We start from the raw sequence: 12,015 nt of genomic DNA on the forward strand, positions 1-12,015 counted from the left end.
TGGGTCAGATCTAGAGAAAAGCTTTCAAGGTCTCTACAGGGTCATTATAAAGAAAATGCTTTGGTTTTTTTTTTAACATCTTTATTGGAGTATAATTGCTTTACAGTGGTGTGTTAGTTTCTGCTTTATAACAAAGTGAATCAGTTATACATATACATATGTTCCCATATCTCTTCCCTCTTGCATCTCCCTCCCTCCCACCCTCCCTATCCCACCCCTCCAGGCGGTCACAAAGCACCCACACACACAAAAAAAGACAATGTGAAATAGGTATGATCCTAAAATAAATACTCAGAATCAAGACATACTCATTTATAATTTTAAATACTTTATGTTGAGATGAATCATGGCTTTGTTTCAATTATATATAAACAGTTTACTAAAAAATTTTAAAGTTCTTTGAAAAACCCTGTTTTCTTTTTTATTTGCATCTCACATATTAAGAAGTTCGTCATTTTCTTGCCCTTCTTAATTCCTCTTTTCTCCCCTCCCTCTTTTTTCCTGAATGCAAAATACATGTGTTAAAACATTAATGATTTTTAAATAGAAAATGAGAAGTATCAGGCACTTCTCTTAGAAGATTCCAGAACACACAAGAGAAGGTTTTAGCAGAACTGGCATCATGCCCAGTCCCACGGCTCAAAGACAATTTTAGATGCCCCAGGATCAATGGTTTCTGTGGTCTCCAGTGGATGTATCCACACCGGGGAATGTATGAAACTTATTTTGATTCACGTAAACCTCAGAAGATTTTGCGCCAGTTATAAAACAATTTTAGGAATGTCCTAAATACAAGTGACTACAGAATTACTCGGGTGGCCTGAATCTCAGAAATCCTTGTGACCTTCATGTGTCCTCAACTCTCTGAAGCTAGGTCTACTCATTCTGTTTTCATGGCAGGAGTCTTTTTAGCTAACATAAAGCACTGGAAACAATGATCATTGCTGATGCTCTACCATGGAGTTGCAAAGTATATTAAAAATGCATCCCGTGCTCCATCATTTGCAAGATTATTTGTGATGACTATTAAGTGCATAGTAAAATGTACTTGGCTTCAAATGTGTCACATTGTAACCATCAGCCTTCTGATATCTGTATCATGTGTATAAAATAGAGGACATGTTTGTCAGCATGTGAGGATCCTAGGCATTTTGTACCTAGAGTTAAAGTAGGCACAAAACAGCCATGATATCACGGACAAGATATTTCAGCAATGTGGGACTTAGCGATGGAGGATCTGCATTCAAGACCCAGCTTTCTCACTTACTACTTTTGTGACCTTGGCCAGTCACTTAACCTCTCTGAGCCTTGGTTCCATTGTTTGAAGATGGTGGTATTACCTCCTATTTCAGTGGGTTGTTGTGGATTTTGTCATTTGTTCATATTCTATGTTATTCCACAAAGGACTTGAAATGAAATGTGTATATTTGGAGATAAAATGCGTTTGCCAGTGCTTTGTAGATTATACAAATATAAGCTACCTGCCGTTACTATTGGGGCCATTTAAATTCCTGGGGAGCTCTGTCCTTAGAATGAGAGTGCTTCTAAGCAGATGTTCCAGAGACTTCCATTTAATAATTTCCAATAAACAAATATTTATCTATGTGTTACATAGACGGGTTACAGATGCCAATTTAAAATAAACCTGCAAGGAAAGAAGACCGTCCAAGACCTTTTGATTGAAAACCATTTGCGATTAATAAAAATATCAGATTCTCACTTACTTAGTGCTTATTTCTCATGAATACATAATTGAAAAGACTATAATGACAAAAAGCTCTTAAGGATTAAGTAACTTTTCCCAATACATTCGTATCATGTTAATCATAAAAAAATATATACACAACATTTGAGAAAGATTACAACTCATAGGTGTGAGTCATTTTTATTCAGCTTAAAGACAATGCTTTTGTTGCACTTAGAATTGGTGGACACCTCGCAATTACACAGGGGCTTGAAATGTCAGTGTCCTACCAGTTCCTGTGATTCCTTTTATTATCATGTGCCATTTGCCTTAATCTTGGATTACTAACTGTGTTTATCTGCCCTCTGCATCTAAAGCCTCCAGAAAGATGGCTCTGGCTTGCCCTAATAGCTCTTATCAGCTCACCCAGTGGCCCTTAAGCTTTGCTGCTTGAAATCCAGGAGTTACCCACACAGTGCCAAGCCCTTCTGAACAAGTCAACTGATTTCCTCTGTGTAAATGATTGCTATTTATGCCAAGGCAGCCACAAACCCTTCTCCTTCCCTTTGTTAAGGTGAAATGGAACCTTAAGGACAGAAGCTACTGGCTGGCTGGCCACATCCTCTTCAGTTCCCATGGCTTAACTTTACCTAGGGTGGAATTACTGGGTTTGCTGTGAATTGTGGCAAGGTTAGACCCCTTTTCTCTTTTATCCTATATTTTAAGCTCCTTTGATTTTTTTTTTCCTCTAGTATCTATATACTAGGCTGATCTATCTATAGGCTATCTATAGGCTATATCTATAGGCTATCTATACTTGGCTGATAGTAAAACTGTTAATAATCTGTTTCATTTTGTCTGATAAGTATGCTTCCTTTTCCTCCTTTTCTATAACAGTTGTCTAGGGAAGTTTATTCAGTGTGCCTCTGTGGTTTTTTAAATTCAAAATAAACTAGTATTTCCAAAATATTGAAACTTTTGAAAACATTCACTTGACATTATAGTTCGTATCACACAGAAAAATTATGAAAATCATGGAATAAGTCATTCCCCCTCCTTCATACCACACAAAACTGTATTTTCAGTGAATACATGAGGAATACAGCCTGGATAAGAGCTTTCCAATAAACATTATATTCAATAATTATAATTTCTCTGAAAAGTAATAGTTAAGAGTTTGAGGACCCACATGCACGAGAGAGAATACACTTCAGTGGTTTAAATGCTTTGACTTCAGGGTAGCTGGATCCGCAGCTGAATTCTGGGTTTCCACTTACCAGCTGTGTATCCTTGAACAGTTCTTTAAACTCTCTAAGACTTCATTTCCGCGTATATAAAATGGTAATTGTGCTCCTAACTCACAGGATTTTCCAAGGACAAAATGAGGCAAATATGTAAAGTAGCTAATAAAAGGGTGGGTAGTAGCAGCATCTGCTGTTTTTTGTTATTGACAAGCTGAGGAAGAACAAAAGGAAAACTAACCTGGAAGTTTCAAATGTTTTAAAGGTCCCTTCTGCTAAAGTCAGTTTAGAAATCCTCCCTCAGAAAGACCGCAATCTCCGGGCAGGAAACACAGGCTGCCTTGAAAGAGCTGGGCTGGGAGGCTAGATTCTATGCCGGCAGGGCCACAGTCAAATTTCAGAGTGACTCCTCTGTGCTCTATGACAGCATCATGTGACATGACAGTACTACCTGTCCCGGACAGATTAGGTGACTTCACCGCACTGAACAGTAAATCACCTCACTTTTTATTAACAGAGCGTTTGCATTTCTTAATCCTACTCTTGCGAGGAGATCTCTAGAGAGTGTCTTTCTCCCTCTCTTTCTCTCTGCTTCTCTCCTCCATAGAAAGAACTCAAAACCCCATTTCGCGTGTTATAAGAGCTGAAGGATTCGAGTTTAAAATATTGAGAATACAGTGAGTGGTTGAAAAGCTGCCTTTATCTTTAATATGCCTTATGCCACTTACCCCTCTGTATTTAATTGGCCCAGTGATCTCCTTTGCTTACATTTAGCGTTTATCAATCACAAGCAGCAGTGCGTGGTACGGCATGAACAGAAAGTTCCACAGGACCCTCTTCACACTGGGGAAGGGGAACATCTGCTCCTTTTCTAGCAGGATGCCAGGATTTTAGAGGTCAATGTGTTTCCCCATCAAGGCTTAAGGCTTTGGGGACCAGGGGAAGTGTCAAGCTCCAAGCAGCATAATGAATGGCATTTGCTGGCTGGCTGGGTTTGCGTGTTCTCAACAGGGGATAGAGAATTCAGCGTAATGAGCTGGGACTTAGTGTGCTCAACACACCCAGCTTGGGGAGTGAGGCAGGCTGTGCCTTTTTTGTTCCTGGTTCGGACCTGTATTTTCATCTTGGAAGAAATTATAGGGAGGTCTTCATTAGTGGTACCCAGCAGGGTTAAGGCTCCATGAAGGCTGATAAGCTCTATGGCTAAAAAAAAAAAACAAACCCACAAAACCCATCCGCCTTTGTGCAGGGAGCCGAAGGTTTAAGTTGCTTGAACTGGAAACAGTCTGAAGAGGTGATTATGTTAAGCAAGTAATGTGTATCGGTAACATGGAGTCAAATTATGAGGGTCAGTAACTTCCTGGCTTTCCCAGTGCGTTAAATGAAGACATAACGTTGTGTTTGCGCCGCTGCTTCCTGATGCTGCGTAGTGTCAGCACCGTCCGGTCCTATGTACTTCACAGCACGTCACCTCTAACTTCGTGGGATTATCTGTGCTCTTGCTTTAATAGATACTCATGATCTTGAGCTCCCTTTGAACTCACAGCAGGGCAGTGCAAAGGCGTTATGGGGAACACTTCTGGGCTTTTTGTGTTATGTACAAAATTATTATTACTGTCATTTAGAAAGGTAGATATATGTTGCTGGCATGCTTCCAAAAGTGTACACGTATTTGATGGCAAGGGGAATTACTGAAGGGGAAGACACTGAACGCGAAAGATCTTTTGAGAAACTAGTATTAGAAAGGTGTCAAGGCAAGTGAATCAGGATTTGAAAGGCATATATATAGGACAGTGGATCTCAAAGCGTGGTCCCCCGGCCAGCAGCATCAGAATTACCCAGGAACTTGCGAAAGATGCAAATCCGCCTGAATCAGAAACTCCTGAGGTGGGCTCAGCAATCAGTCTCTGTTTTAACAAGCCTTCCGGGTGATACGTGCTCAAGTGTGTGAAACCCTGCCGTAGGATTTATGGAGCACAAGGATCGGACAGACCCACATGTTCTGGGGTAGAGCAGTAGACAAGACAAATGTACCTCCCCGATGGACTTTATTAAATTACAAAGGAATATGTGGTACTTCACCCTGATGAAATGTTTAGACACACCCAACAGAGCCTGTAGTTAGCCATATACCATGTTGTTCTGTTTGAATGAGCCTGTTATCTTCTTTGCTTGCAGAGAAATGACTAACAAAAGATGACTGATCAGTGATTCCTTTGTGCATTTCAGAACCATCCCCCTTGCGATATGTATATCCATGGCCGTCGTCACCATTGGCTACGTGCTAACAAATGTGGCCTACTTTACGACCATCAGTGCCGAGGAGCTGTTGCTTTCAGAGGCCGTGGCAGTGGTAAGTCTAAGTTGGGAAAATGCCAGTTTGAATTTAGGTTAATGAAATGATGCAATTTTATAGTAGTTCCCTCCAGCAGAAAGTGTTTTGAAATCCAGTAATTCTTTTTTAACTGAATGATAATGAATATTTTAAAAATTTAGAACATACCTTAGCATAGTCCATTTAACTGATACAGCTACACTCCTATACGATTTCTCTGTACTGTTAATTTCATGTAAAACATTTCCACATATGCCTGCTTGAAAACATATTTCCAGACATACATGTTGAATAGAAGTCATGATTCTTCCAACATGTCTTTAAAGACAGGTGGGCAGTTACTGAGTTTAAATGAATGCATTTTGGGGTATGCAAATGGCAATTGATTCTGTACTCCTCCCTGTTTAGACGCTTTTCAAATGCTAACTTAAAATCTTTTTCCCAAAGTACCACTTTAGAATTTCCAAATGGACCACATAACATTTTTTTCCTGGTATATATATATCATTTTGAATACAAGTTCTAGGATATTATTAATTTGAGGAAATGCTGAGTTATTCAAAGTTAAACAGATGTCATTGCTATAGTACTTCTCAGAATATTAGAGAAGCTAATGTGCATTTTAACTCCCTGAGATGCGGATACTCATAATTTTACAGCATTTTCCAAAATTTATTTGACTTCAGGGGCATCTTTTGCTTTCAAAGGTCATGTTATGGGACTGCTATTCTGTGACACAGACTTTTTGGTATAAAAACTTAGCTAGTAAGAGGGCACTCATTCATGACCTTGTAACAATGAAGGGTGAAAAAAAAAAGAACTTCCCATCACTAGATGTCAGTTCCTTTTAAAATAGTCACTATTAGGTCATATCAGAAACATCCACAGGGAACAAATTATCTCATTTCATGTGAACCTATGTACGAGTTCACTGTATTAAAAAAGACTCTGTCCACTGCTGTAACTTCTACCAGACAACCAAATGCAAGAGCTTCCTGATGTCAGGTCGTCATCTCATCTTACTAGACAAAGGGCAGCACTTAAGTCTTTGAGCGTAATGTGGTCCATTAATTACATAGCACCGGCTGTATCAAGGACAAGTAAAGAATCCCACATTTTTTTTTTTTTTTGGAAAATACATCCTTCATGAAAATTTGCAATGTTGCACATGCCATGCAACAAAAGGAAAGGTCAGAAGTTTTGTTTAACTTTTATATTTTCTGTAGCTTGGTTTCCTTGGACTTGTGTTGGTGTTCTAGCCTTTTAATAGGAAACTACAGAAGGAATTGGCAGATAACTGAGAGGGCGGGATGGACTTCATAAACAGAGATTCAGCTGATGTGATTATTCTGGGCAAAAGATGTTCAGAACTGTTCATATCCATAATATACATGATTAAGTCCTCAATTATTTTTTGCCACGCTTTTAAGTCATAACAGTGGGATTGGTATATGAAACAGGTATCTGCAACACTTCTCAGTGTACCTTTGTACTTCGCTATAAAAATGTGGCTTTCCAGATGAGAAAGAAGGTATTCTACAGAAGGATTTCTGTCTCTAAAAGGAGAACTTCTGTACTGAGTTTTTTTAATTTACCAGAGTCAGAGACAATAGATATCATAGTTGATAAAGATTTGATCAATGGATCATCGCTCTTTGGAAGTAGAGGGAAGGTGCTTGTTTAGACTATTGCCCATAATTCTGCAACAAGCAGGGACATGGTACCTGCCTTTGATTATTATTCTAAGAGGTTAGTCTGACCCTAACCCAAAACAAGGATTATAAAACACACACAGATCACCAGGTAAACAGAAAGTCATAGAGCGAGTTTGGCCTAAATTGTTTCATTTTATTCCACTTTCTGCCAGAGCATTAATTTGCTTCCTTCTTTTTTTCACTAGACTTTTTCTGAGCGGCTCCTGGGAAATTTCTCAGTAGCAGTTCCAATCTTTGTTGCCCTCTCCTGCTTTGGTTCCATGAATGGTGGTGTGTTTGCTGTCTCCAGGTGAGTGAGTTCAAGCATTTCTAGAAATGCATTTCTGTGTCTGAGATGGGATGTGATAAGGATAACTTTAAAAAGAAAAGAAATAGTGCCTCTAAACCTGCTGTTTTTAAAGGGAAACGCAAGATTGAAATCTTTCTCCAAGTATCAACAGCGTGTTCTATTCTGTCCATTAGAGGGCACTGTTTGTCTACTCATAGCCTACTCTGAAGCCAGGGATGAAGGGTTTTTTTGTTGTTGTTTTAACGTTATGTCTACAGAGTTTAACAACAACATTTTATTTCTGGCAATAAAATCTTTTGTTTCTCTAAAGGTGACAAGCAAAAAAGTAAAGTAAGAGACACCAGACATCACCATACCACCATCTGTATCCCTTTTGTTTGATGCAGAAGTCCCTTTTGTTTTAATTTGATGAAAAGCCAATCAGATAAATGTGAATGGTGTGTGTGTGTGTGTGTGTGTGTGTTGAGTTGGACTGGATTGATAACACACGAGCAGTATTAGAAATCTAGAACGAAATTCACCACCAGCTATTATATGTGGGGTGAGTTATGCTGAGTCAGATGTTGCTACCGTTTCTCCTCAAAGGAACGTAACATTTTGGCAGATTTTATAAAATTCGAAGTAATCACCTAAGAAATGTCAAACCATTTGGTATGAAGAAGATGCAAGTTTTCTCTTCGATTTCTGGATTTTTTCCCTTGGAGATGATTAATTATGCATTTTTCTCCTGTCAGGTTATTCTATGTTGCATCTCGGGAGGGTCACCTTCCGGAAATTCTCTCCATGATTCACATCCGCAAGCACACTCCTCTGCCAGCTGTTATTGTTTTGGTAATGCATAGTAACATGTGTCTCTAGATGTAACCTCAAAGAACAGCTTAGCAAAGAGGATTCCAAACTTGACTTCAGCTCGTGCTTTCTGTTCTCAGTCATCGCTAAAGTGGCTCTATGTGTATCCTGGTGGATTTGCAGAGGCAGAATATTTTCCATCGCTTCCCTTCATCCAGTATATCTGATGCATATTTGATGCTTTGGAGCAATAACACGTCCCTTCTTTTTCATCTTTGTAGAAATCTGTGAGATCAAAGGGAAATGATTGCCTGGGCTCCTGTCACCGACAGAGAGCCTCGCAGAAAAGGAGGTCGAGGAATAAGTCCCGATTCTACTTATTGAAAGTGGAGCTAAAAGTTACAGTCCCCAAACGCCCAGATGTCTCATCAGAGGCCCCTTATCATGAAATGCATACAAAGTTATAGAAAAAGTGGACAGAATCCTAGACAGTGCAGGGATTCTGTGCTTGAAAGTGAGAATTTTGAGAGCCACCCTAAATGGGAGAAATAAAAGCACCAAAACTTACATTTGAGCTGTACGATCCTTTATGCAGAGAAAAGTATTTGTGAAACACGGGATATGAAAGACTGTGTAAGGTGTCGGAGTCCTCAGATCCCCATTGGCAATGTTATATTCCTTTTTACCTACTATTTTTTCCCAATAACGTTTCCAAAACCCAAAAACATTTCCCAGAAATGTTTCCCGGTAACAATTGTTCCCAATCTCCTGCTGTCAGGCGCACCACAGAATGCACTGAACACTTTTGTGCCCCCATCTCCACCCCCCATGGGTTTCATTTGTTTCAAAATGTTTCCTTGAAATTTCTTTGTGAAGGCCGGTGGGCGGGTGGGGTACTCTGTGGATTCTGGAAATGTACTTCACTTGTGGGAACAGAATGTATTATTTTGTGGGAACAGAATATATTATTGGTGAAGAGGGCTTTCATTGTAAGCCTGCGTTATCAGTCATGCTGTCCTTGGTCTGTGCAGCTGTAGAGACTTGCTATGCTGAACTCTGCGCTCCATTCTTTTCTGCGGTCTTGAGGGTCACGTGTGGCAAGCACCCAGGGAGAGGAAGTGTGGAGGAGGGAAAGGTCAACGTTCTGCACTCAGGAGAGGACACAGTCTCTAGAGGTGGCTGTCTTTCCTGTGTATGCATAGCCAGGGGCTCATCAGACACCATTCGCAGAGCTTTCTGCAAATGTGTGTATTGGATGCGCTTTTGACTTTTATCGTTAGTTATTTACCGACCATCTCAGTCTCTGGGTCTTTAAATTTTGAGTCATGGAGTGTCCTGTGTTTTGCTCTTTGAAAGCACGTGCTCTTAACTCAAATGAAAAACAGCTAAAAATAATGCATCCATGTGTGTGTGTAAAGAGAGAGTAGAAAAGCTGGATCTATAGCTAGGAGGTTAGTTGACTATAGGTGTTAAGCGCAATGGTCGTTTATCAGTAGAAAGAATCGTTTGGAAAAGATAATAATAACGTGCAGTGATGATATTGCTTGTTATCACGTGTGTTCTCTTTTAACTCACTGTGCCTGGTTTTTCTCTCCCTCCCCACCCCCCCAGCACCCTTTGACGATGGTAATGCTCTTCTCTGGGGACCTCTACAGTCTTTTGAATTTCCTCAGTTTTGCCAGATGGCTTTTTATTGGGCTGGCGGTTGCCGGGCTGATTTATCTTCGATACAAACGCCCAGATATGCATCGTCCTTTCAAGGTAACCTCCGCAATCTTGATGGGTTTACATAAATCTTCCTCCTAATGCCTGGTCCTCCCTTTGTCATAAGCTGATGATGAAGAGCTTGGGCAGAGGGGCAGAATCCTCTGGAATAAAATGTTTAACCCTTGCAGGTCATGCCTTCATATGGGATTTATTTTACTTTGAAAAAATAGTTCATCGGCTCGTTTGTGATGTACCGAACTTTGTAGGTCACATGGTTGAAAAGTGGGGATATTAATATACAATGTTTGTTATATTGATTTTTCATGAATGTGTCTAATGACCTGATATGTTCAAAATATGGACTGCTTCTTTTTTTTTATGCTGAATAGTTGTGGACAACCATACTCAGAGTGAGGCCCATATGTATGAAATCATCACTAATTCAAACTTTAAAAAGGACGCTGCTTTACAAAAAGGCATTTTAAGAGTTCTTAAATGTTATGACTTGTTTTATTGCCCCTTTTCTGCGTTGTACACTCCAGAAGGAGTAGAAATGTGAAATACATAGGGAAAGTGAAGATGTGTGAATATACCCCTTAATAGAATGTCCATTTACCATAGCTAAGTGTTTCCTTTTGGGAGGGCTGGCGCATATGCCTCTAGCCTTGAAAGTTCACGGACTAATTTGTCGTTACTATGTATTTGCTTTTAAGAAATAACACCGATCATGTTGTCCATCATGTTGTCAGAATTTGTTTCTAATTATATTCATTGCCTAATGCCGGCAACATCTTTATTAGTGGTTGAATAGGAGTTGGCCTGTTTTATCCCTGTCAGTTCTTATTGTGAATCTCCAACAGAAGATCGATATGCACTGAAAGGCTTTAACATGTAACAAGCAGCCCGTGCTCCTGGCTCTACATGAAAGTGGATTCTAATCATAATTATCAGAGAACCAATCTTTTACAATCAAAAACATAACTCGTAAAACATAGTGCTTAACTAGTAAAATAGTTCAAACAGAACATCTCTAATGAAACACACTTATTTATCCTTAGATTTTGTTCTACCCAAAGTTTTTTGTGTTTTTTTTTAATTTAAAGGAGTGTGTTTAATATAGTCTCTGTGCCCCATGCAAGAGACTTCGGTACGAAGGTGTGGTAGGATGGAGCCTGTCACTTGGTCACGTGATCAAGGTGTATCACCTGATCACATGACTGATGTGCTCATCTTGAATCCACCTTCTGTCTCTTGAACCACCCTTGAAGTGATTTTCTTCTGTGCTGTGTTCCAGGTGCCGCTGTTCATCCCGGCTTTGTTTTCCTTCACGTGTCTCTTCATGGTCGCCCTTTCCCTTTATTCAGACCCAGTTAGTACAGGGATTGGCTTCATCATCACTCTGACCGGGGTCCCTGCCTACTATCTCTTTATTATATGGGACAAGAAACCCAGGTGGTTCAGAAGAATGTCAGGTAAGACTTTTAAGCAGTTTCGGGACCTTTTGAGAGACTGTGTTGTAGAAAACCCATCTATGTGTACCTATATAACATGCATGCATTAAAGTGTGAAAATGTAAGTGGGGAAATTGCTAGTTTGAATACATTACCGTATTCTAATGAGAACGGGTAGAAGAAAAGGCAGGAAGGATGTTGAGGGTAGAGCCGCTGAATCCTTTCAGGATATTGAGTTCCAGTTGCTTTAATCACTTCCTAGGAGAACAAATTTTTAGATAGAATTTTATCAGCAGTTCTGTAAACGACCTAATTGTTCTTCCGAATCCCTTACTAACTTAATTGTTTCTATCCTGGGTTGAACGTAGTTTATTGATTCTGTATGATAACATACTACTGAATGAGTGATATGAGATTTGGTGGGGAGTTAGGTAGAGCCTGCAAAGGGCTTAAATATCATTATTATAACACCACCCTATTGGTGAATCATGGAGGGTCATAAGAACAGCAAGAATGCTCATGAGGGGCCTTCCCCGGTGGTCCAGTGGTTAAGACTCCGTGTTCCGGGCTTCCTGGTGGCGCAGTGGTTGAGAGTCCGCCTGCCGATGCAGGGGACACGGGTTCGTGCCCCGGTCCGGGAGGATCCCACATGCCGCGGAGCGGCTGGGCCCGTGAGCCATGGCCGCTGAGCCTGCGCGTCCAGAGCCTGTGCTCCACAGCGGGAGAGGCCGCAACCGTGAGAGGCCCGCGTACCGCCAAAAAAAAAAAAAAAAAAAAAAAAATCAGTAGGTAGGAAGGGTGCTT

General features: G+C 40.3%; 1 protein-coding gene across 1 annotated transcript in view; it reads left to right on the forward strand.

The window, feature by feature from the left end:
* Positions 1–12,015, forward strand: part of SLC7A11 (solute carrier family 7 member 11) — a 94,258-nt gene that overhangs the window by 63,441 nt on the left and 18,802 nt on the right. Inside the window, exons 7-11 of the mRNA XM_030876913.2 lie at positions 5,155–5,278; positions 7,161–7,264; positions 7,999–8,095; positions 9,665–9,814; positions 11,055–11,232. Of these exons, the coding sequence (XP_030732773.1) occupies positions 5,155–5,278; positions 7,161–7,264; positions 7,999–8,095; positions 9,665–9,814; positions 11,055–11,232 (653 nt within the window). The remainder of the gene's footprint in view (positions 1–5,154; positions 5,279–7,160; positions 7,265–7,998; positions 8,096–9,664; positions 9,815–11,054; positions 11,233–12,015) is intronic.

Source organism: Globicephala melas, chromosome 5, assembly GCF_963455315.2.
Source record: "Globicephala melas chromosome 5, mGloMel1.2, whole genome shotgun sequence".
Classification (NCBI taxonomy): domain Eukaryota; kingdom Metazoa; phylum Chordata; class Mammalia; order Artiodactyla; family Delphinidae; genus Globicephala; species Globicephala melas.